The sequence below is a fragment of the Ambystoma mexicanum genome, chromosome 7q (assembly GCF_040938575.1).
Source record: "Ambystoma mexicanum isolate Mex_15411 chromosome 7q, UKY_AmexF1_1, whole genome shotgun sequence".
NCBI lineage: Eukaryota > Metazoa > Chordata > Amphibia > Caudata > Ambystomatidae > Ambystoma > Ambystoma mexicanum.
Window position 1 is genome coordinate 498,134,148 of NC_090941.1, and position 26,648 is coordinate 498,160,795.

At 46.7% G+C, this 26,648-nt stretch overlaps 1 protein-coding gene across 5 annotated transcripts in view; it reads right to left on the reverse strand.

Moving 5' to 3' along the window:
* Positions 1 to 26,648, reverse strand: part of FNDC3A (fibronectin type III domain containing 3A) — a 3,436,199-nt gene that overhangs the window by 1,385,259 nt on the left and 2,024,292 nt on the right. For all 5 annotated transcript variants that reach the window (XM_069639023.1, XM_069639022.1, XM_069639027.1 and 2 more), the window contains one exon: positions 16,241 to 16,327. In XM_069639023.1, the coding sequence (XP_069495124.1) occupies positions 16,241 to 16,327 (87 nt within the window). The remainder of the gene's footprint in view (positions 1 to 16,240; positions 16,328 to 26,648) is intronic.

The following is a 26,648-nucleotide window of genomic DNA, read 5'->3' on the forward strand; positions in this document are numbered from 1 at the left end:
CTCGGGCGCAGGCAGATAAGAAGCCCACCGAGCGCGGGGCAGCTGATGCACACACACCCGCCGGGGGAAGCATGCATACAGCGCCGAAGGAAGACGAGCGCCCCCTGCCCGGAGCGGGCTCCACGGAGCCGGCGAGGACACGAGAGGTGAAAGCTGGCAGGAAACAGTCCCTGGTGGTGAGTGAGCGCAGAAGCGGAGAGGAATCAGGCCCTGGAGCACAGGCCCCCCCCCCCCCGGATCCACACAGCCGCAGCAATACTGGTCTCATAAAGAAGCGGCGCAGAGACAGTAACCCGTAGAGGGGCATAGAGCACAGAACCCACCGGCAGCACGAAAGGTGCCACAGTGGACACGGCAGGGGGACAAGGGGGACTCCAAATCAGGGAGCAGAGAGACCCCACCAAAACATTGAGACCTCCGCGGAAACTCTCGGCGGTCTAAACTGGTAACCCTGATTTGTAAGGGAGTAACACTCACAGGAGAAAGGGCCCACCCAAGCAGGCCCCAACCGTAGCGGACTCCTCGGACGGGAGAGTCCCGCGACACCCCAGCAGCAATCATCCGAAGGAGCCTAAGGGGGAATATTTCACAGCTCACAGGAGCAATACAGGAGCCCACGCACACCCCGGCAACCCAACAGATCATGTCAAGGGCAAAAAACAAGAACACTGCTTCCCAACAGACACCACAGACCTCAAGGCAAGAAGCAAACATACTACAACTGTGGTCAGTGGACAATACGCCCCAAGCAAAAGGGAAGCCGCAGGACAACCGACAAGGTGAAGGCATGTCGCCGACGAACCCCGAGCACCCACCCTCAAGGGATGACATGCAATCATGGTTCCAGGAGCTGCAAGAAAAATTCATGTCTTCAGTTCAGGAACAGTTCACGACGATGAAAAACGACATGAAACAGGCAGTGCAGGACCTCAGGGTAGACGTGGCTAAATTGGAGGAGCGAACAGACATACTGGAAAGAACGCTCCGGGAGGTCGCGGAGGAAACGCAACAGGCTAACGAAACCCAGGAACACCTGGTGAGACTCACTCATAACCTGGAGATACAATGCGAGGATTTAGAGAACCGCTCCAGGCGCTCTAACATTCACATCAAAAATATGGCAGAAACAATATTGGACAAAGACCTAAAGACTGTGGTGAAGGAGGTGTTTAGAGACATTCTGGAAGCATCGGAGACAGATACGATCGGAGTGGACAGGGTCCACAGGGTCGGACCAAAAAGATCTGGAGCACCGGGGGAAAGACCACGAGACGTTTTGGTGGCTTTATCCTCATACCCACAAAAAGAGCAGATACTGAGGAAGGCCAGAGAAATGGATCACATCAGGATGAACGGACAAGAAATTCAACTATATCAGGACCTGGCCCTGGTCACATTGCAAAAAAGAAGCGTGATGGCCCCTCTGGTCAAGGCTCTGGTGGCAAAAGAAATCCGGTACAAGTGGACATTCCCATTTGGGCTGACCTTCACATGGGAGGGGAAACAGCAAAGAGCGACCACCTGGGAGGAGGGCCTCAACAAAATGGGGCTCCAGGACGAAGGGGAGGAAGCGGATCAAGCAATGTCGAGTGGGGAGCAAAGGAGAAGACCGAAAGGTTGGGAAAGTATCAAACAAAAAAGGCCAATCACGGGAAGAGGAGGCCGCAGGAAGATGCCTTGATCGGAAAAAGAGAAATGGAATACCGTGGCACCCTTGCGGTAACAAGCAAAGCACCAGCGAGGGGGAAGGTGAGAACAAGAAACGCTACATGAGAGACAGAGACGGCAGCCCGGGGGGCCTCATCGGCTTGGAATCTGGTAAGGTTGAACCGCAATGTGGGGTTTAGAATCCCCCACAAAACCTTCCCCCGAGAGGATGAAGGGCAGGGAGCTGTGGGTGCAACGCCCTGGCATCAATAGGAACCCTCGCCCTGCTCGGGGGCAACTTGTTTGGTTTATGGTTTATGGTTGGGGGGGAGTTTATGGGGAAGGGAAATGGGAAAGGGGACACAAAAATAAAGGCGGCGCCTAAGCAAGGGATTCCAACGACAATATACAAGTGCCTTACTAAATGGGGAAGGTCCGCATTCTAACCTATAACATAAGGGGGATGAATCATCCCACGAAAAGGGTGAAGTTGGAGAGACTACTCAAAAGGGAAGAGGCGGACCTCCTGCTCCTCCAGGAAACCCATATCAGAGTGAAGGACAAACAGAAAACCCGAGTAAGGGGATTCAAGATTTGGGCCCAGGCGAATACCACAGAAAAAAGATTGGGGGTCCTTATAGCAGTGAGGGATGGATGGGACGCATAACTGGAGGATGCCATTACAGATAAGGAGGGATGGTATGCGTTCGCTAACGTGGTATTGTAGGGGCAGCGGTTCACCCTCGCGTCAGTATACGCGCCTAATGTAGGACAGGATGGCTTTCTGAGAGATACACTGGGAAAACTTGAATCCTTTGCATAGGGGGAGGTGATTCTGAGGGGAGACCTGAATTTGGCATGGGACCCAAAACTGGACAGAAGCACGGGTAGCGTACATGGCCAAAGGGCCCCGTCAAAACGCCTGAAGCAACAAATGGAACAACTAGCCCTAAATGATGTGTGGAAGGAATTGAAGGGGGAGCAAAGAGGGTATACATACTTTTCGCATGTGCATAACTCCATGTCAAGAATTGACTACTTTTGGGCTTCAGTGGGGCTTATGGGCAAGATCCAGGGGTTGGAAATGGGGGCAATCGCACTCTCAGACCACGCACCACTGTGGCTCGATTTGAAACTCCCGGGGAAATCTAATGGCCTATGGAGGTGGAGGTTAACGGAGGACATAATCAAAGACACAGTTACGGGGGAAGCAATAAGGGAAATGATGGAAGAATATTTCACACAAAATGACACTGGGGAAGTATCTATGAGCACGGTCTGGGAGGCGTTTAAAGCGGTGATACGCGGGAAGATAATGGCACTGAAATTCTCGAAGGAGAAACAGAGATATATTTGGGAAAAGGAACTGGAAAGATCAATAACAGAACTGCAAAGGAAAATAGTGGCACAACCTTCTAGAGATCTGAAGAAGACGCTTAGACATACACAAGGCCAACTAGAGATGTTACACACTAAAGGGGCGTAAAAGGAACCTGCTATACCTAAGGCAAATATACTATATAAAAGCAAACAAAGCAGATAGGCTACAAGCGCGACAACTCTGCGCAAAACAAAAGGAAATAACGATCAAAAGCATCACAGACACGACAGGAAAACACCTCACGCACACACAAGACATAGGGGAAGTGTTCAGAGAATACTACCAGAAACTTTACACCACAGACAACCCGGAGGCAGACGCACAGGACACATATCTGAAAACCCTCACCCTCCCACAAATCTCAGAAGCAGACAGGCAGGCCTTAGAGGACCCTATTAAAGAAGAAGAAGTTAAAAAAGCAATAAATGACCTTCCAATAAATAAAGCTCCAGGCCCGGATGGCTTCACGGCCCCATTTTATAAAACATATGCGGATATGTTAATCCCTGTCCTAACCAGACTCCTCAACTCATTTAAAGATAGTGGCAATGTGACCCCAACAATGAACGAAGCGAAGGTCCTAGTAGTTCACAAACCAGGGAAAGACCCTTCAAACCCGGCTTCATATAGACCAATCTCCCTAAGAAACATTGACGCAAACATATACACTAAGATATTAGCCACCAGACTTTCCCCTCTTCTCCCGAAGATAATACACCTAGACCAATCAGGCTTTATCCCAGGAAGACAAACCCATGACAACCTTCGAAGGATCACTCACCTGGTGGAAAAAATTGGCATAAAACAAACCCCGGCTATTCTACTTGCAGTAGATGCAGAGAAAGCTTTCGACCGGGTGGAATGGTCCATGCTGTTTAGGACCCTGCGCTTCATGGGATTTGGGGAGAACTTCATTGCAAGAATAAGAGCAAACTATAACGCCCCAACCTGTAGAGTGGCCATCAATGGGGAGGACACGGAAAGGGTACACATATCACGTGGAACTAAACAGGGATGCCCACTCTCCCCACTATTATATGCTATCTTTCTAGAACCCCTGCTGCTGAAATTAAGAGAAACTACACATATTAAAGGGATAGACATGGCAGGCATACAACACAAGGTAACCGCATATGCTGATGATATGTTGTTAGCATTAGAAGAGCCGGCTCGAGCATTGGCGGCAGCGATAGGGGAGCTAGAAGAATTCGGGGCCATCTCAGGCTTAAAAATTAATAGGAACAAATCGGAAATTTTAATACTGGCGGGAGACCGGGGGGAGATAGCGAGAGAAGCCAAAGCACTAAACCCCAAGATAGCAGAGGGTGGCATTAAATACCTGGGAATAACACTTACACATCGAGTGGAACAGCTATATGGGAACAACTATCCGCAGCTACTTACGAGGCTTCGTAGAGACTTAGAAAGGTGGAATCCTCTGCAGATCTCATGGTGGGGCAGGATCCCGGCGGTAAAGATGACCATCCTACCAAAAACTACTTTATTACTTCCAGGCCCTCCCGATAGGGGTACCCAGATCATTCTTTAAAACTCTGTCAAAGGTAATCACAACATTTGTGTGGAAAGGGAAAACGCCAAGACTAGCTAGGGCAGTCATGTCCACTACAATTACCTCCAGAAATATTACCAAGCGGCACAGTTAAAAGTACTACGGGAGTGGCTAGGCGACGACCCACAACCGATCTGGGCAGCGCAGGACAGAGCAATGGCTAGAACCCCCTTAGTGGAACTCCTCTGGAAACAGAAACAGCATAGACACCCCAACATAGGGATTAGCGAAATAATGAAAACTACGATGGAGGCGTGGGACATACAAACACGAAGGGGCGTAATGACCACCATGCTAGGCCCATTCACCCCCATTTGTAGAAACCCGCAGTTCCCACTGGGGATGGAGCAGGGGGCATATGAATGCTGGGAGGAGGCAGGAATAACAAAAATTGGGGAAATGTTCCTCAACAATGAAATAAGATCATATGAAGCATGCCTCCCACTCTCAGATCGATCCACACGGGAGAAATATAGACACGATCAACCCAAACACTGGTTAAAATCCCCGGACATAGCGAAGGCAGCAACGAGAACTCTCATTCCATTTGAGAAATACGTCACAACTAACTCAGGGGCAAAGAAATGGGTATCGACTTTATACTCCTTTATTAATACACAAGATGAAGAAATTAAGTGGTCATATATGATCAAATGGAACAGAACTTTGGAGGAGGAACCGACAAGAAAACAATGGGAAGACCTCTGGACTCTGATCCCAAAAATGACCAGATCTGCACAAACAAGAGAAATGTGGATAAAAATCATGACACAGTGGCACTACACCCCCGAGAGACTTCACACAATGTTCCCAAAACGTCAAGCCTCTGCTGGAGGGAATGCGGAGAGGTGGGGACACGGAAACACACCTGGTGGATATGCAAGGAAATAGTGCCATTCTGGGAAGAAGTTAAGGGAGAAATGGGCAACATATTTCCAGAGGCGGAACAACTAGGGGAGGGTGTCTGGCTGTGTGGAATAAGAGATGATAAGGCAAGAAGATTTAATAAAGCACAATGGAGAAGCTTTATGGGATTCCTCATAGCGGCATGGACAACAATAGCCCACAATTGGAAAAAGAAAGACACCCCACAGATTTTCACATGGCTTCAAAAAGTTTGGGCCCAGATGGCGATGGAAAAAGTCACACACACAATCCAAGGAACGAGAGACAGGTTTGCTAAGGAATGGGGAGGAGTCCTGGAGTACCTCCAGTCAGACTTTATGGTACAATGGTGCCCACACAACATCAGGATCTCAGACATTTTTAATGCATAACGTAATCCCGGAATTAAGACTCACGTGTCCCTGGGGGGGAGGGGTGGGAGAAGTTGGGGGGGGGGGAGTTGATGTCATGTTGAATACATGTTGATATGATGGAAAACCAATAAAGACACTTTGAAAAAAAAGAAAAAAAAATTGTCATTCATTTATACAATGATGTTCTTTTTGGTGCCAACCAACTAAGAAATAAACAACGTTTGTAATGACTAAACATTAGACGTGATCATTGATTTAACCAACTCGCACAAACTGTGACAATATGGACTCACATATCCAACCAGCGCCAAACTAATCCACGGATTTGTCATCCACACAAAGTGTCTATTAAGCAATGTATTACATTTTCAGAAAATGCAAACACTAACACACCTTTTTCTTTTATCACAGAAATGGAAAAAGGGATACTTCCGCCAAATACAATAGCCACTTAAAAATGGTATGTGGATTCTGAACAAAGTAAGGAGTAAGTATATTGGCAATCATTTTCTACACATGGGAATCTACACGTCTAATCTATGGTACTAATATGCTGCATTGCCTGGAGGTTGGCCCTTGCATCTTCGGTGAGTAATGTACCACCTACGCCTTACGACCAAAGGTACAAGGAGTATAGTTCCTATCAACAACCATCGCTGCATATCAACACCATGGTCCTTGTAAATTAGCTACTTATAAATTTACTTTTCGGACCCTCGTCTGCAGCCATGAAGCTAAGACACTAGGGTGTCAACACAACTAGCGCATTACACCACACCCATATTGACTTGTAACTCCACTGCTTATGACTTCAGTCTTGGGTGCATGGCCTTTGAGCATGCAGTCAAGAGTCTGGGTCCTGGCCAAAAACACCACAGCATATCGGAACCATGGTGCCTTGTCATTTTACTATGTACACACTTGGTTTTGGGAGCATGGCCTTTGGCCATGCTCCCAAAACGCTACGCCCTCCCCACAACCATCTTAATGATGATGCATAGTACAAGTGTACCAATAGCTCTGATATGGTGCAGTAGTTTGTAGCCACTGGCTACAGAGATGAGTTTGAGGCCATAGCATTATGAATGTATGGGTATACAGTATTTGAAATGCATAGTTACTTACAACTGCAGTGCTTATTACTTAGCTCAAGTACTCTGCATCCTGGCCACTACTACCACACCATATGACATTCATTGTGGCATATAACTACACTACGAACAAATGTACTTTTGGGGGCATGGCCTTTGGCCATGCACCCATGATTGCAGCCCCTACCCACAGCCGACAGAGTGATACACTACCACACAATATCGTACCTGTCATGAATAAAGCTTAAGGCTCAAGAAGATTTGTGGCCCCCTTTTTCGTTCATAAGAGAAGTCGTGCGCAGACAGGTTCTGGCCCTTTAAGACGAGGACTACCAGGTGCATGGAAGTAGGCCTGGCAACGCTGGCGTCCCGTCATTTCTTCTTTGCCCCGCCTCCGGCGTGATGCTAGTGTGTTCACGTGATCACTATGCGCTCACGTGATTGTTTAAAAAGCGCCGCCGTGAATCACTCGGTGCTTCGAACTTCCTGGTTTCCAGTGGCGTTACTTCGTATCATTGATTCTTGTTTACCTTCCCTCCCTTTTCCCGCCCTTCTTGGAACTGCCTTCCCGTGTATCGTACTTTGGACTGTCCCTGGATTCTGCCTGTCTTCTGTCTCCTTGGTTTTTTGGATTTGTTCGCTGCCTTCATTGTACTGTTTTGACCTCGGAGCGTCTACGTTTGCTGCCTTACGGATTTCTTTTCAGTCTAAAGCCACTTGGGAATTCCTTCGGATCTTGCGGGCTACCTGGGGATTTTGTCGGACTTCATTTGAACTGCCTTGGATTACGGATTTTTTTTGGATTTTGGTTGTGGATTCGCCTTTGGATTTGAAACCTTGTGTTTACTTTAGACTGCCAGTGAATTCTGCTTAGGCGTCCTCGTTCCGTCGGGGTAGATTCTGTTTGGATTCCCGGCATCCCACTACGGACCCACAAATCTTCATTGCCTCAACTGCTCCAGTACAGTTTCTTTCACGGTAAGGGTGTATTCTGAACATTCGCTTTGTAATTATTAACCTGCCAATTCCAGTCGCTAGCATTTATTGTTGCATTTCCTTATTCACAGGGGTAAACTGGTAAATTGCCTGGCACACTCCCTTGGGTTTGAGAGTTCTTAACTCAAAGGTCAGTGCTCTGTTATTGATTGCTTACATTGTATTACTGTTACGGATTGTGGATAACTTCCATCACTTTCCTTGCAGTCGCTTCCAGTCTACCTATATTCCTGTGTCGGCGCTCCTTATCCTGAGTACTGCAGCCAACTTGGTCTTCGTTTGGCATCCTATCTTTTGGCTACTAGATCGCACTGGTTGTTTATTCCAGCCAGCGGGGTATAATAGTCAGAAGAACTCTTCGGCTACACTACGAGGGCAATATTCGCCTGACAGTACCCAATGTACCTTGAAAGTACACTACATATAACTCATGACTGCAGATTCTCTCCACAGCCACCTGACTGATGATCAATACTAGGGGTGTCCGTGTAGGTCTGAAATGCTGCACGTTTGTGGGCAGGCCCTAAACGTTTAGGTGTACTGCCAGACATTTCAATATATGGTTGTGAAGTGGCTTATAACTCCAGTGCTTACCAGTTTCGTGTCGGCCGACGGCCATTCATCCAAGACTCTAGGCCCTGGCCACAACCACTGTAGCATGTGACACCCATGGCGGCGTACTAATGAATATAATAATAGACATTGGAAAAAGTAATGCAATCACGGCATGTTGTCAACTTCAATGTTGGCTACCACTACGCGTGTGTTTTCAACAGTTAGAAGTTTCCTGTCCACTGCATGGACTGAAGTGCTATCGTTATTACACCCCACATTTTCTGTGCGTACAAGGTGTCCATAGAAAGTACATCATGAAGACCGACCCCCAGAACAAATGCATTGATCACCCATGTCTTACTGTCTGAACCTTTCCCAATGCTCTGTGACACAGCAAAAGAGTTTTATGAATAGAGCATGTGTACGCTGGTTGTTGCTCCGCTTTCGGCGGATCCAAGATGTCGGGCGCATTCAAACAATCTGACGCAGAACACTTCTCGCAGCAGCCAATGGACGGAGACGTTTCGTGTCTGCGGTCATGACGCCAGCCCCTTAGCCAATCAGTATCTTGTCCGTGGACCGAACAGGGAAGTGTGACCGCGAAGCGGACATAGATATCACTAATTTTTTCAGACCTACTTTTTGATAATTTCAAAGAAAAGTACTGCACGGAAGGTCACCAAATTTACAAAAGCACGCTTTCGGGACCAAGCCGCTGCCCCTACTGCAAATTTGGTGAAAATCCGTCCAGCGGTTTGAACTTTAGCTGTGCGCAAAGTCTTTCCCCCATTCAGTCTATGGGGAAAAAAAAGATGTTTTGCGACCCCCCCTATAACGTTTGCCCCCCTGGACCAAACATCTCCAAACTCTGCATACAAATCCAGAGTGCCCCATATACTTATCCCGCAAAGTTTGGTGAGGATTCGTCCAGGGGGAGCAAAGTTATAAGCCGTCCAACAAGTGCTCTTCCTATGGAAACAGCAACTTACCATAACTACACGGCCACTACCGTGGCCGTGTAATGATACATTACTCACTGTAATCGTATTTCTGATGATTGCATCTGCTTAGATTCACATGCTGTGCATAGGCCGACATCTAGTGGAAGCTGCAGAGTATTACAGTTTGTTTTTCAAAACTCGAAAAGGGGCGTTGAACTGGGGTGTGCCAGTAATACTATCCCTAGTGTGACGTCCACTGTATCCATGATCCCTCACGCATGTAGGACTCTCAGATTGTATTGTTTCTGAGATGAGGTAGCATGAGGAGAAGGTGGAGTACAGAGTATCCAAGCAGATAGATAGATAAGACTACAAGCATCCATGTGCCTTCTCTCAGATGGGATGAAGGGCGGTCGCACGTGAATCTAAGCAGATACAAGCAACAGAAATACGATTACGGTGAGCAATGTACCCCCTTCTGAGGCTTGTGGAATCTGCTTAGATCACAAGCTGTGCATAGATTAGCGAGCAGTGTTAGAAGAAGGAGGTGGGATGTGAGAAGGGTCATGAGCGAACAAATGTCTTAGAACCGCTTGTCCCACCTGAGTATCTGTCTTGGAATGAGTGTCATTGCAGTAGTGCTGAGAAAAAGTGTGAATAGAGCTCCATGTAGCTGTTTTGCAAATGGTGTCAAGGGGTACATTTGCAATGAAAGCCAGAGTGGCCCCAGTACCTCTTGTAAAGTGGGCCCTTGTCGTAAAAGGCAGTGTTTTTTCTGAAAGGGAGTAACACAGCTGGATACATTTGACTATCCATTTAGAGATGGCACCTTTAGAGAGGTGATCTCCTTCTCTGCCTGTAGCTACGGAGACAAACAGTTGATCTGTCTTTCTTAGTGGTCTGGTCTTGTCTACGTAGTAGAGGACCACTCTTCTCACATCTAGTGTGTATAGTTTCACCTTAGCAGAGCTTTTGGTTTCTTGGAAAAAGGCTGGTAGCTCAATGGACTGGTTAACATGGAATTTAGAAATAAACTTAGGTGAGAATCAGTTTATCCTTATGGACAGTAAAGAATGTTTCCTGCACTGACTAAACTTGACCCTTCTTATGGATGTAAATGACCCTTCTTATGGATGTAATGGCTACCAAGAAGGCAGTTTTATAAGTCAGGTGTTTGAGACTAGCTTTACGCATAGGTTCAAAGGGGGGTCCCATGAGTTTAGCAAGCACCTCATTAAGGTCCCACCCTGGTGGTGGGTTAGAAATTGGAGGGTGGTGTCTCTTCACCCCTTCCATAAAGGCTTTGACAACTGGCACCTTCCATCATGACACCTTGTTATGCGAGGTGGTGTAGGCTGACAGCGCCGCCAGATGTACTTTGAGTGAATTAAATACCAACCCTGCGTCCAGTAAGTGGAGCATGTAGGTGACAATGTTAGAAGGAGTGCAATCAACTGGGTTGATTTGTTTATTCTGGCACCAAATAACAAATCTTTTCCACTTATCAAAATAACAGTGCCTTGTGTTAGGTTTTGTTGATTCTTTTAAGATATCCATACATCTCTGGGGTAAATTGAGATGGCCGAACTCTATGACTTCAGGAGCCATGCTGCCAAGTTCAACAAGTTTGGTTGAGGATGCACTCTTTGTCCTTCGTGCTGGGAGAGTAGGTTGTACCAGCACGGGAGTCTGATGGGGTTGCACACCGCCAGTCTGCGTAGGTGTGGGAACCATGGTTGTCTCGCCCACATAGGAGCAACTAGGATGAGCATCATCGGTTCCCTGTGTATCTTGTTCACCACCTTCCTCATCAGTGGGGTTGGTGGAAAAGCGTAGGCAAACATTCCTGACCAGTTCATCCATAGAGCGTTCCCCTTGGAGCCTGGCTGCGGCAACCTGGGTGCGAATTCTGGGAATTGTCCGTTTTCGCTTGTGGCGAATAGGTCTATAATGGGGAAACCCCACTGAGAGAAGAGCCCTTCTAAGACTTCTTTGTGTAGACGCCATTCGTGTTCTTCTGGGAGGGGATCTCTGCTCAAAGCGTCCGCTAGTGAATTGAGATCCCCTACAACATGTTGAGATGACAGGTAAATGTTCCGTCTGAGTACCCATATCCAGATTTTCGGGGCAAGCCTGGACATATTTGGCGAACGAGTGCCCTCTTGTTTGTTTATGTAAAACATAGCCGTCGTGCTGTCTGTTAGGATCTGTACTGACAGGTTGGATAGGTGGGGTTTGAACGCCCAAAGCGCTCTGAAGACTGCCAGAAGTTCTAGCACGTTGATGTGATTCGGAGCCACTGTGTGAGACCAGAGACCCCGAGCTGTGTGGTGAAGGAGGTGTGCCCCCCACCCTGGAGAAATGCATCTGCTGTGATTACGGCCTGTATTTCTGGATCGTAAAAGGGTTTCTCCTTTGCAAGATTCTCTCTTGTCCACCAGCGAAGACTCTGTACTAGTGTTGGCGAAACGACCACTAGATCGTCCCACTGACCACTTGCCTGAGACCAATGTTTAGCCAACCATTCCTGCATGGGTCACATGCGCAGGCGCGCGTGAGGAACCAGGTAAATGCATGATGCCATCATGCCTAGTAAACACATCGCTTTGCGCACCCTTATCTGGTGAACGGACTGATATTGAGGAATTTGCAGTAACAGATTCCAAATTCTTTCCTCTGATGGAAAGGCCAATCCCTTTTGGCACCAGGCTTGATTTTTTCTCATTGATTGAGAAGCCCAATTGGAAGAGGAGGTTGATTGTTCTTTGAATGTTTGATCTGCAAATTACGGGGGTTTCCTCTGTGATGAGCTGGTCGTCCAGGTAAGGGTACTCTGGGATTGCCTCCCTGCGTAGGTGCGCCGCCACCACTGGCAGTACCTTGGTGAATACCCTTGGAGCCAAGGCTATTCCAAAGGGCAGCACCTTGAACTGGTAGTGCTGGCTGTCTACCTTAAAGCGCAGGAATCTTCTATGCGCTGGGAGCATGGAAATATGAAAATAAGCATCTTTCATATCCATCGTTGCCATGTAATCTCCTCTTTTTAGTAGGGGGATTACTTCCTGGAGGGTAGTCATGCGAAATATTTGTGGCTTGACATACTTGTTTGCATGGCTAATACTGGGCGCATCGTTAGATCTTTTTTTGGCACAAGGAAGTAAGTTGAATAAATACCCTTGCTTACCTGGTTGCCCGGGACGAGTTCTATTGCGTCCTTTGCAAGAAGAATGGCGATCACCCCGAGGAGGATTCTTTGGTGCTCCAAGGAGTGTATCTTCTGTCTTGGAGGATGGTCGCATGGACGTTCCAGTAGCTCTATACAGTATCCCGTGGACACTGTGGACAGCACCCATCTGTCCGAAGTGATCCCTTCCCATGTGTGGGTGGAATGGAAATGCTCCCCCCTACTGGGGATGCATGGGAAGTGACCCGCAACGGAACGTCACTGTTGTTTATTGAGAGGCGTAGCGCCTCTACCTGAGCTGCCTCTCCCCCTACCGCGGCCCCTCTTTTGACCTCTGGCGAAACCTTGGGTAGCCTGTTGGTTGCCGCCCACCGAGATTCCTTGGTTCTGGTAGTAATTGGACCCTCTCTGGGAGTGTTGGCCGCGAGAGCGACAAAGATTGGTATTTCCCCACTGGTTTGTGGGCTTATTTGTTAATTGGCCAATGGACTTTAAAGTGTCATATTCGTCTTTAGCCGTTTTCAGCGCTTCCTCCACTGCTTTCCCAAACAGGACATTCGGTTCTACCGGCATGTCTATGAGGGTGGCTTGGGTCTCGGGTTTAAACCCCGACCGCCTTAGCCAAGCGTGTCGTTTAATTATAGTGCTTTCTGCTATCAGCCTCCCTGCATTGTCTGGTGCATCGAAGTTAGCCTTGAGAATGCATACGGACACTGATCTTCCTTCCGACGCAATCTGGGCCAAATGGCTCTTTAGAGGTTTTGGCGCTGAGGCAATGAGGGCAGCTACCTGTTCCCATTGGTGGCAGTTGTAGCTTGCTAGCAGAGTGGTGGTATTGGCAATGCGTGCTTGGTATGCCAATGTGGATACCACCTTCCTACCTAGAGTGTATATTCTCTTGCTCTCTTTCTCCGGGGGAGCTTGTGAAGATGCTAATGGTGTTCCCGCTCTTTTTCTGGTGGTTGCAACCACTAATGAGTCGAGTTTTAGCTGACCCCTTATGAACAGTGGGTCAGAAGGAGCGGCCCTGAATAATTTTTCTACTCATGGGTTAACTGCTCGAGTAAGATTAGGGGTCACCAGAAAAGGATCAATTCTACGTTCAATAGATTTTAGAATGGGGATAGCCTGGGCAATGGATTTTTTATCCCCTAGAATTTGCTCTGCAAAATCTCTCTCTTCCTGGGCACCCTGAGTGTCAATTTGGAAATAGGCTGCCGCCTTGGCTAAAACTTCATTTAGCAAAGGCTGATTGTCAATAGGTGAGTCATTCACAGGGGGATCCTTGGGAATAGGGGAGTCGAGACTATAGGTTTCCGCCTCATCTTCCTCCTCCTCCTCCTCTTCCTGGTCCTCATAATTTCCATAGTAATCGACCCCGGCCTGGTCGTCTAGCATTTGTACTTCCGAATCCTCACCAAACTGTTGGTAAGGTTCAACACTGAAAGGGTCTGAAATCAGCCCCTGAACTGGAGTCTCAGTACGGAGTCTCTTAGTAGGAGGTTGAGGGTGTTTGGATCCCAAAGGGGTAGAGATGGCAGGAGTACTCCGATAACTATGGAAGTAGTTTGGGTCTTTTCCGTAGAAATCTACGAAAAAAGACATTCTCCTCATTACTCTGTCAATGTCCTCCGAGTTTCATTCCTTGGAACTAGGAATAACCCTTCCCTGCTGTGGTTCCTCATCCATGCCCATGTCCTGAGGAGTGGGAGGGACAATTTTTGGTCTAGTGACAGGATCAGGGGCCTTGGACTTTTCTAAAGGCTGTTTGTGTTTCCCCTTCTGAACCTGGTGTTCAGAGGCTTTCTTCTGTAGTTTTTCCTCTTTCCCATGTGTAGAGGACTGTCTTCCTGACCCCTTGGACTTTCCTGAATCTTTCGACGCTTGGCGTCGAGATTCGGAGGATGGATCGCGAGATTCGGGAGTGTTTGAAGATGGGCGCTGAATCTCGGAAGCAGATGTTGAACTAAGTACCGGAGTAGCCTTCAACCGTGCTGCCTGGGGGTAGAGGTCGGATTTGTCTTCTGACGACCATACCTCCGTGACTTAAGGTAATGTGGCACTCTTAGCAAATGTAGATGGTTGCTGTTTGTCATGGGGCGACTGTGACCTGGAACGCCCAGAGGACACTGATTGTGCGGACCGCTCTCTCTGTGCCTTCTTCTGCCGATCAGTCGACACACGTGTCGAATCTCGGGTGGGGTGTGTGTGTTTAGTGGAAGATGTGTGGGTAGCGCTCTTGCCGCCGGTGTTGTCCCCATAACTGACCCGCCGTTCAGTCCTCCGAGGTTGGGGGCTTGCGCTTGGGTGCCTGACAACACCCATGTGCCCTCGCCGTTCGATACGGCGGCGTTGCTGCCATCGCTGAAGGAACCCACTGGGTCCATGGCCTAGAGTTGCCTGGCGTAGTGGGCCCAACGCTTGGTCGAGCGGTCCTTATGTGTCTTGGCTTTGAAGAGCTTACAAGCTCTACAAGTTGCCTCAGGGTGGTCCCTTGGAAGACACAGGTTACAGGTATTATGTTTATCTACCCAGGGGAACTTACGGTTGCACTTCGGGCAGAATTTAAATGGAGTACTCTCCATTTGTCAATATCTGGCAGCAGCCGGGTATATGTAGGAAAACGAGTGTGTGTGTATATCCACCCCCCACTCTACCTACTTGGCAGCGCCGAGGCCAGAGGCCTTCCGAGGCCCGGGCCGAGGCCAGAGGCCTTCCAAGGCCCAAAGTCCGTCGTGTAGTCCCGACGGCTGTTCTTCCTCGGTCTCAAGTACCGTCGTCGATCTTCGACGTAGAGTTGGAGAACGGGGATTTTTTAATTATTATATGATAAATGGCTAAAAGCCAAGGAACTCTGCGATTATGCTTCCGACAAGTATGGTGGAAAAAAACAATCTGAGGGTCCTATACGCATGACGGATCATGGGTACAGTGGACGTCATACTAGGGATAGTATTACTGGCACGCCCTAGTTCAACGCCCCTTTTCGAGTTTCGAAAAACAAACTGTAATAACTCTGCAGCTTCCACTAGATGTCGGCCTATGCACAGCATGTGATCTAAGCAGATTCCACAAGCCTCAAATATATATATATATAAAATGAGGTGCAAAGGATACAGTATTACAGAACACCAATCCTAAACAACAAAGAACCCTTGCCACACCTTCAACCTAGGAGGGTTGGGTACTAAGGCGAGGGGGAACAAAAAGACTATTCTGGCACAATCAACCATGCAGTTTATTGGAAACGCCCCATATCGCCTCATATTCTTCTAATTTGAGGGACTAACCACATTTTTACAGAGTCTTGTTGTTTGCTTTTCAGCTGCTATCAAGACTCTAATATGTCTCAATTTCCAATGAACTCTTTTGACTTGGTTTATCCTCATTGATGCCTTGTTCTTTCAAACTGGTTTTTAAAACAGTAATTTTGATTAAATATATGTCCCTAAAATCTGAAAGCAGCTTAACAATCTTCAAGAGAAGGACGAGGAACATAACTGTAAAGTAATTTATCATGAAAACCTCTGATGCTTTTTTTCCCAATCATACAACTTTTGTGTGAATATCTTAAAATAAGATGGGGTAAAGTGGTGCATTATAAATAGTTTCTTACCCTAAATTTATACGCTGTACTCCTTCTAAGATTCCTTACTGTATGTGTGAGATCATCTCCATTGTATTTCGGCTTAAAACCATATCCCTAAAAGAAAGATGAACACTAGTCAAAATTAGGAAAATAGCAATTACGGAAAAATAAAAAGCGAATATTAAAAATGACTGCATTCAAATAAATGTAAATAATGTGCATTTGCCAAAAGGAGCAGCATACTTTCACAGCAGCTGCATTTATTTAGAGCACAACTGTAGAACTCCAGTTTCTGCAGGCATTTGCACATCTTTGAAGCTGTACTCACTGAATATAACTTTTTTTATCTGCCTAGAAGATGTAGAGTGAATCACAGGCAACCACTCATGCTTTTCAGACATCTTTTGATCAATCTGCTGTGAGAGACTGGGCAAACAATTGGTTCATCTTTAAAATCAATAGGGACCCCATAACTAGGAAAACAAGTATTGACAGAGGCAATCGTTTTCACCGTCATATGCTATAAAGAAATTGAGTTCATGCACACAGAAAATAAGTTGGGGAATTTGTCGACGGGAAATGAACCAGAGTGGAAAGATGGAGCTGTGGGAAAGATTACATGTTAATGTGAGGATTAATGAATGAAAGAGCGATGGAGGATGTGTGAAAGATTGATGAGGAGAATAAACAAATGAGTCTAGTTATGTATGGTGCTGAAGGAGACAAATGAGTTAGTAACATACATTAGCAAAAAAAAATAGTTTTGTTTGACATACTAAATATACTTTCTCTCTGAAGCATTTCACAATGTTGGGTAATGCTGGGGGAACAAAATAACAAAAGAAAAGGAAGCTAAGCTGTACTGAAAAGCCTACAACAGCTTGCAAAACAGAAACCAAGTAGAGCATTGTGATTGCAGTGAAACCCACATCCTTTTAGGGTGTGTGTCTTCAGCTGCTGAGCATGGTACATGGTGCTATGCCTCCTACCCTTTTTGGTGTACTTGGCGTTGGTGTGACAAGTGTAAGATACTATCTAGAATTCTACCCAGTTAATTACAACGCAGTTCATACCTGCAGCACAAGCATGTACAACATTTTAATAGCATGAAAACACAGCAACAGTCTCAACTGCCATAAGTAGAGCAAGCTAATGAAAATAAATCAGTCAAAAACAAATAAAAAACAAAATAAACAGTGCATTATAACATTACCATAATAATATCCAAAGTCATTCCTCAGTGTGTGTCGCAGTCAGATGTCCGATGAGAGACCAAGTGGCAAAGGGCTGGAAGCAGAACTGATTGTGGCAGCAGAAGGAGGGACACTGTTGGCATTTCCTGAGAAATATTATCCTTAACAAGGATCCCATAACTGGGGCATCATGAATGGTCTGAATTCTTTGAATATTGTCTTCTGGTGAGGACTCTTTCCTTATCGCTGGAATTGGGGCCACATGGCTAAGCTTGGGGACGAGAAGACGTCTTTAAGGCCCCACACACAGTTGGTTCAGTCCGCCTTTACAACACTGTGTATGGGGAGGGACAACCATTGCTTGTGGGTGGAACCCAGGAACCAATCCAAAGATGGGTCCCATATCTAATAAGTTAGGAAATAAGGAAAGGAGGTGGAAAAAAGGAGTGCACCTGAGGGACATATAATTGCAGAGGAGAAAACTAGGAGCGAGAAGGTGATTACTTATGGAAAAGAGAGAGACAAACAGGAAGAAGCATTTCAGTGAAGAGGTGGAGAAAGGGAATTGGACAGACAGTAGAAGGCAACCTAATCCCCGGGTTGGCCTGGGAGAACCTCTGCCCACAATGTACTAGGGATTCTGCACCAGATACAGACAAAGCCAAATGCCAGTGCTGCGATTAAATCTGAGCATGCCTTGATGGGGGCTAGGAACCGGAATGCAGGGGGGACATGTAAGAACAACTGGTGAATGTAGGGGGAGGTGGAAAGATAGGACAGAGAGACAGCAAAGGACATTATTTGGCTACTGAAGGTCACTGCCTAAGTTCAGGTCATAGATGATGCAAACCGGTTTATATGCAGAGACAGCTAAGCCTGTGGTGACTTCATTGATCTAATCTGGTGGCTGGTTATAGACGCTGCATAACACCCTTTGCTGGGGGTTCGGCACAATGATTTAATTCTCAAAATCTACACAACCGATAGTGAAGGAATCAAATGAAGTCATTTGGATATAGAGCAATAAAGCCCAGCAGGAACAACATCTAAAAGATCACCAATGAAGGGCCTGGGCACAGGGGCGCTTCTTGCACTGTGAGCATTTTTCTGTGAACCATTCAAGGTGAATCACCTATGCGCAAAAAGTGCTGTAGATTATGGAACTGGGACTAAGGCCATAGCCCTGCTTTAGTCTCAGGTTTTTTAACTTTCCTCTTTATTTTTGTTTTCTTCGGATCCCAACACTGTCATATTGAGGCACATTTTAATTGTGCTGTATTCACACCTTAGAAGAGCTGTGACTTATTTCCAACCTCTGTGTATTGAGCTGAATAAATAACCTACTTTGGTCACAAGTCATTGTTGCTCAGCAGCTCTCGTGGTGAAAGTTTCAGTCAGACTCTCAGGTGAGGGGCTGGTAGCAGAGCCTCACAGGCACGCAGAGCCAGATCTGGTGCAAAACTTGAGAGAAACCATCCCGGTCACGTTGTCTCCCTGCAAAGGAGTAAGCGTTCAGGGTGCCATAGAAAATAAAGGTGTACTTACTTTCCTCTCTACAACAACGTTTTTGAGGTCCTGTGGAGGAGGTATTGATATTGATATTTTATTTCTATCGTGCTCGTACACAATTGTTTCAGAGCGCGACAAGGCAAGGGAGGGGAATAGAGGAGGCCAAAACAACGATCTTACTAGCCCCAGTGACATTGACAATGCACAAGTGCATGGGAGAGGGGGAGGGGAAAAGTGCATGGAAGGGGGATTAGTGGAAAGTGCGGAGCAAAAGAGAAATTAATAAATAATAATCGAATCTTGTTTATCCAAGTTGATTACCATTGAATGTTGGAATACCCGTGGATTTGCTCATTTGTTTCAATCCAACTGGCTGGGAAATTTGGATATAGCATGCTTGCAGGAAACCTGGCTGGTTGAGTGTCCTACAGTAGACGGCTATGAAGTCGCCCTAAATCCAGCAATTAAAAAGAAAATGAGTCGTCCTTTGGCTGGACTATTGACATTCGTACAAAGGAATTCTGTTTATAAAATTCAGGAAACAACCAAGGAGATTTGAATATCAATTGCTTAGAGTTATCAAATAAAAAATGCAACAGAAATGCGGCAAGAATGTCCAAAGCTGAACAATGGTGCACTGAAATGGACCTGAGAAACATACATCTTCTTAATGGTAACACCCCAGGTGACATACCAGCTAAACCAACCTGGAAGCGACAGACCCAACAATCAATATTGGACTATTACTTTGCCTCCGAAGCTCTACAAAAGCGTGTTAAAGCACTTCATGTAGTTCCCAAACTCGAAAGCAACCACAATCTAGTATGATTGAACATCTATGGCCGGCAGAACTGACAGACACAATCATGGAAGCATGATATAGATGTTGAACCAAGTCGCATTAGACTCAGACTAAACGAACACAATGTCAGATCGCTTAACAATGCTTATCAGAAGGAACACCGCCTTGTGGAATACCAACATCTACTTAGAAACTTTGTTAAGAAACAAGGCTTGAAGAAACAGACATTCATCAATAAACACGCCTTCGACCTTGACATTATGAAACAGAAACAGAATCTGCGAGGCAAAATTAGAGCATACGGGAAACCGTATACTGTTGAAGACCTGGTTAACATCAAACAATCAAAACAGTCATACAAAAATTGGCTCAAATCACATCGATCAATTATACTCCAACAGGACGCAGAATTGATGCTTTCAAAAATGCAAAATAAGAACACTCGCCAGTTGTGCATCCTAATTAATGAATAAGAGAGCTCCCAGACAGCACTTCAAACAAATATGAGGACAGAAAATGACTGGATAAGCCATTACGAACATCTCTACAAGAAAGGAAACTCCCTTGATCCTGTACTGCCAGAACTGGATATGTGGGATTTGCAATTTGAACGTCCTGATACTCTTGAAATTATTAACGGAATAAGTACATCACGTGCACCAGGCCCTGACGGTTTAACCAACCTAAATTTGAAAGAAAATCCAGAGGCCTGGGCCGATTTCTGCTATAATCTATTTAAAAATGTCATAGGTACGTGTGCGACACCAGCCTCCTGCAAAAGTGCAATAATCATACCAATATTTAAAAAGGGCAATAGAGCGAATCCAAGAGACTACAGCCCAATTGCACTACAGGATGTCCTGAGTAAGATCCACGCTACACTCCTACAACGTAAGCTTCTAGCCTGGACCACTGCTAGTAAGAATACTGATCAGAGACAAACAGCCTTTGTCAAATGAGTGAGGTGCAGTCTAAATCTAATTGTCAACATATTGAAGATGGATGCGATTAGAACTAGCAAAAAGATCTACTTAGCCATAATCGACCTATCTTACGCTTTTGACAGCATAGATCGTGAGAGATTATGGTTAAAGATGTCCAACTGGAAATGCCCCCCAAGTTTATTGTTGTCAATAAAGGAACTGCACACGAATACTGTAATAAGAATTAGATTGGACCGCACTGGCAAATTATCTGTGCCCGTTAAAACACAGTGTGGAGTTAAACAGGGATGTCCCTTGGCTGCTATTATTTTCAACTTGTTTATTTCCGATATTGACCACGCTATTGAAAGCCCCAGATCTTTTTCACCTAAAATAAATGGAGCGCCTATAAGTCATCTTTTGTATGCAGATGACTTAATACTACTAGACTCAACCCCAATTTGCCTCCAAAGAAAATTGAACGCACTGGGCGAATATGTAAGAACTAATGGGTTGAATATCAATGCTTCTAAATCTGAAATACTCGTCCTTTAAAATCTAAGTGGCCAAGGGAAAAAACATCAGCCAAACTTTCGTTGGCACATGGACAAAACTCCATTGAACATCACAATGAATGTTCGTTATCTGGGTATGCAAATTAATTCAAACATAAATGACTACCCGTGGGTTGAAACAACTAAAAAGAAATGCCATATCCTGGCAATTCAGGGTGCCGTCCTAATACTTTTTGATTAAAAGACATGACACTATATGATGACCAACAATAGATAATATTGCTGAATATAGATTGGCATGCATTAAAATATTTTTGTTTTTCTGAAAAAAACAACTAAGCGACTTGATGATCATTAACCGAGCACATTACTAAGCATCTTAGTGACTATAACTTTTTGAATATACCACTTTATGAAGATGAACCAGCCAGCTATGTATGTATTTATTTAGTTGTATTCGTATCTTCCCATTGCGTTGTAAGCAATCTATGTGAAAAATAGAACAATGAAACATATCCCAGAGAACATGATCTAGACTGTTTAAATTACTGATTGTCATTGGCAATAACCTGAGTGTGCAGGGGACGCGAGTGTTCCGCAGCCCGTGGACACTTTTCTTCTTCTTGTTATGCACCAATACCTAGTGTCAAGCTACTTTTTTTCTCCTCTGCACCTCACGAAATCCCGACTAATATTATAAGAATCTCTTTGTTACACTTGGGTGTGCATACTTTGTTCATTTTCCTTTGTGTGTGAAAAGAGCCCTTAATGAAATCCAAAACTTCTGGAAATGATTTCCCGATTTACATCGAAGAATATACATGAAATTTTGCCTAAACTTGTTTAAAACAAAAGAAAAAACAAGCATCTGGTCTGAAACCATCAACACGATTGATCAATGCAGACTTTGCAATTCCAGTGAAGAAACATTGAAACACTTAACGTTGTTTTGTCCGACACTTCCAGAAGAAACGACAAAACACTTGGGAAGATTCATCGAGAAATGCCCAACGCTAAGTGCTGAAGACTGGTGGCAGATAATGTTCGATGAGACCGACAGGGCCTTGACCATTGCATTGACTTTCTTTTTGGGAGAAATGTTGTCTCGTTTTCAAACTTTAAACGAGGAGCTGTAAAACATCACTTTTGCTTACAACCATTGTAGACCTCAAAGTAATTCTATGTGGATCCACGATGAACAGCTTCCTCCTTCCTGCTTCATTATAGCCTTTTGCTTTCCTATAGCCTCTTTGAAAGTCTAGTCTTAATAGAACGGTACGACAACTTGAAGAGCTCTCATGTAGTAAAGTTGAATGAAACTGCATAAGAATGTGATGTATTTTAAAGGTTTGTAATAAACCATCTAAAATAAAAAAATAATAAATAAATAATAAAGGCAACAAACAGTGGTAGTGCAGCCAGCAATCGGCAAGTGCTGGGTTTAAGGCAGCAGACAGGGTAGGTCTGATAAGTGCAGGAAGAAAAAGGGGATGGGGACCATATGGGTACAGATACAGACCCGAGAACAAGGGGTGGTCCGGAGACAGTAAGGGAGGGTGGCAGTGTGAGCAGGTACCAGGGCCCGGAGGATAGAGGGTGGCCAGGAGCACGGCGCCAAGAGAGAACAGATCAGCAGGGGAGAAGGTTGCTCTACCACCCTCAATGAGATTATGGAAGTCTGACACTGGTGGATGTTTGGAGGGAACAGAATGCAAATGGACGAGAACACTTATTTTTTTCGGCCCCTCAAACTTCATACCACAATAGACTACTTTCGTTGCTGGAGCTGAACATCTAGCAGAATTCTCAAGGGTGGAATACATGGGGCGTACTATTTCGGATCACTCCCCACTGCTAGTACATTGGGATATCCGGGGGCCGAGATCACCAGTCTCGATCTGGCGTATGTGGACAGAGTCGCTACAAGATGATGCCTTTAGAGGCCAGTTTGGAGACGTCTTGGTTGCCTTCCTCGACACTAATGTCGGCAGTGTGGATAGCTGTGGAGTGGTGTGGGAGACACTCAAGGTGGTGATTAGAGGAGACGTTATAGCCAAAGCGGGGGCATTAGGAAGACGCTGCGAAAGGAACAAGTTACTTACCTGTAACTGTTGTTCTCCAGCATGGGTCTGGCATGGATTCACATGCTCATGAATATTCCTCGTCGTCAGGCTGGGAATCCTCGGTAAAGAAAAAAACACTTTCAGTTTCGTTTCTGAACTGTCTTTCTCCTAATAACCAATCACTGGTCTCTGGGTCATACTGCCCCCAGCCAATGACTGCCCTCTACCTAAGCCCCTGCTCTGGCAGCCATCTTCAGATTTGGTAGCACGTAAAGTGGCAGTATGACCAAGAGAAGAGCCGCAGAGGGGTAGGAGGGAGGGTTTGCATGTGAATCCATGCCAGACCCGTGCTGGAGAACAACAGTTACATGTAAGTAACTTGTTCCTTCTCCAGCATGGGGTCTGGCATGGATTCACATGCTCATGAATACAAGAATACATAGCAGTACACACATGCACAACCACGGGAGGTGGCAAGGCTCAACATTAAGCATTTCATCACTCAACATTGAGCATCTCTTACCTCCTCAACGGGCCCACCTTCAGGCGAACAGGTTGCGCAGCTCTGCCTGGCCGACTCTGGACTCCTCCCTGGAATCCCGGTCGACGCAGTAGAATCTCGTCAAGGTATGCGTCGACCTCCACGTAGCTGCCCTGTAGATGTCCAGCAGGGGCACACCAGATAGGAACGCTGTGGTAGCAGCGATCGCTCTGGTCGAATGGGCTCTTGGACGGCCGGCAACAGTCAGTTTGCCAACCGGTGACAATGCATGATGTAGCCGGAGAGCCATCTGGAAATGGAAGCCTTCGAGAGGCCCTTCCCTTGGTTCACAGTTCCAGAGTTCACAAACGGCTGTGATGTCATCCGAAAACTCTGCGTGCGGTCCACATAGAACTTCAGTGCTCTAGCTACATCCAGCGAGTGCAAAGTCCTCTCAGCTGGCGAAGAAGGTGATGGGAAGAAAACAGGGAACACCAAGGGCTCCTTGAGATGGAAGTCCGATGGCACCTTGGGCATGAAGGAGGGGTGCGTTCCCAGCACCACCCTCGTATTGTGAAAAGTCAAGTATGGAGGTTTACAGGAGAGGGCCTGGATCTCTCCCACTCGTCGTGCAGATTTATGGCCACAAGAAACGCCGTCTTCAATGACAGGATCTTCAACGGTGCCGAATGCAGTGGCTCGAATGGCGGACCCATGAGCCTGGACAGCACCACGTTGAGCTCCCACGCTGGGGCAGGAGCCTTCACCGGCGGGAATGACCGGAACAGTCCCTTCATACACTCCTTCACCAGGCGATGGGACCAGAGAGATGATCGCTCCGGGGTCCTGAGTAGCGGGAAATCGCCGATAGATGGATCTTGATGGAAGCGTGAGCCAGCCCCGCCTTGGCCAGCGACAGTAGGTACGGCAGCACCTGAAGGGCTGTAATCCGCAGAGGGTTAATCTTCTGTGCACGGCACCAGACAGAGAATCTCCTCCATTTGTGTCCATAACACTTGAGAGTCGAGGGCACCCTGGCCTTTGCAAGCACCTCCTTGCAGACCGCCAGGATATCATACCCTCCAAACTCTAGCGATACAGGAGCCAGGCCTGCAAGTTCAGCTACGCCGGATCGTGGTGGAGGATGGCGCCTCCTTCTCCGACGAGGAGATCCGCGTCCGTCGGCAGTTTGACTGGGGGGGACGCTGACATGTCCAGAAGGTCCGGGAACCAGATCTGCCTCGGCCACGCCGGTGCAACGAGGATCATCCTGCATCGGGACCGTTTGAATTGGTTGACGAGTCGCAGCAGCAACGGAGGGAACGCATACAGGAACAGGCCGTCCCAGGGGAACGAGAAGGCATCGCCCATGCTCCCTGGTTGGGGAAACCTGCTGGCGAACCTCTGGCACTTGGTGTTCGCCGCCGTCGCAAACAGGTTGTTAGGGAGAATTCTCATTTATGGCTAATTTCCCTCACCTAGTGAGTCCCCCAGAAGCTTTGCTGGACTTCTGGAGTTTATTTTTTTCCACCTGGTAAGACTAAGAGCTTTTTCCCCACTCTTACCTGTGTTTTGCTATGCATTTCCATCTGTTTTTGTGATTGTGGACTCTGAAGTACACCACTTCAGTAGACCCCCTTCTTTGCGTTTGTCACACAGCACCTTCAGTGCCGTGGCACAGGGTTGTCTTTGAGACTTCCCTCGACTCCATTTCTGAGGCGACTACTGTCCCCCAGAAAAGGGTAAAGTTACCATTAACTTCAATCTACCACAGATCCAGTACACCCCATCTTCCATGGAGTACTGGAAAGGGTTAACTCATACCCCTTTTTATCTGTACCTCCTAGAGCATTGTTTTGCTCTTTTAACATTTAGACTTGGCTGGTGGCAGTGGTATCTACCCTAACTTTTCTACCGCGATTATATTAGATAAACGGGGTTCTGTTCTTGGCAATTATATTAGCCTCGAACATAAACCCGCTTGATCAAATCGTCTTTCTTTTGGCTCCGGTTGGGTTTATTCGGCATTTCTTTTTGTTAAAGTCCTTCTTGTTTTTTACTTGCGCGGCAAACTAGGTCCACCTTCTTTGTTCACGGTCTTTTGGCGGGCTTCTGCCCAGAAGCCCTCCTCAAGGTACCTGGGTTTCTAGGTGGGCTGAATGCGAGGGAGGGGTGTAGTCACCCCCTGCACAGGGTATCCTAGGAAACCCAAGTCACACTTTGTCATGATTGGTCAGGGTAGTTGTCCAGGCTGGACAACCCCCCTGCTGGGTGATTGACGTCCAGGCTGCGTGAATGGGTTTTTTTCGCATAAAAGGCAGGACTCTTGGGCTAGAAGTCAGAGAGTCGCCACTGGAACTACAAGGAACCAAAGAGAAGCGGAGAGAACGACGGCTGCTGCAACCACCCCGTCCCAGTGAAGCCCTGCTGCAGTCCTGAGCTATCTGCCCTTCAACGACTCAGAGAGGATCCAGTCCGGAGTCTTCTTCCCTTGAGCTTGGTGGGGATAACCAGCTCATCATCTACAGCCAGAGGATCCTCTTCCGTGGTCGAAATCGCAGCACACTGCTGTAGTGGTCTGGATAGCCACCTGAAGAGCCTCTCCTCTTTTTAAGGAGCGCACCTTTTATTCCGTGTCGTTGCTGCCGGCCTCATCCCTGTGTGGTGCAGAACCCCCCTTCAGACGTCCTCCCTTCTCAACGAAGCTCCAGGAATCGTGGGTCTGCGGGAAACCAACATGAACAACTGCCAGGGCACCAGCTTCTCCATTGGAACAAGGTACTGTGTTCTGTTGAGGAAACTGGGTGAATCCCTTTTTCTTCCTTTCCAAGGCTTGACCTTGTCTTCCCTCCTCCTTATAACTTTTGCTTCTGAACATTGACAATATAGGAGTACTTTTGGCTCAGTTGAATCGTGAACTGTTAGACCGTGTGATCTTCGACAACTGGC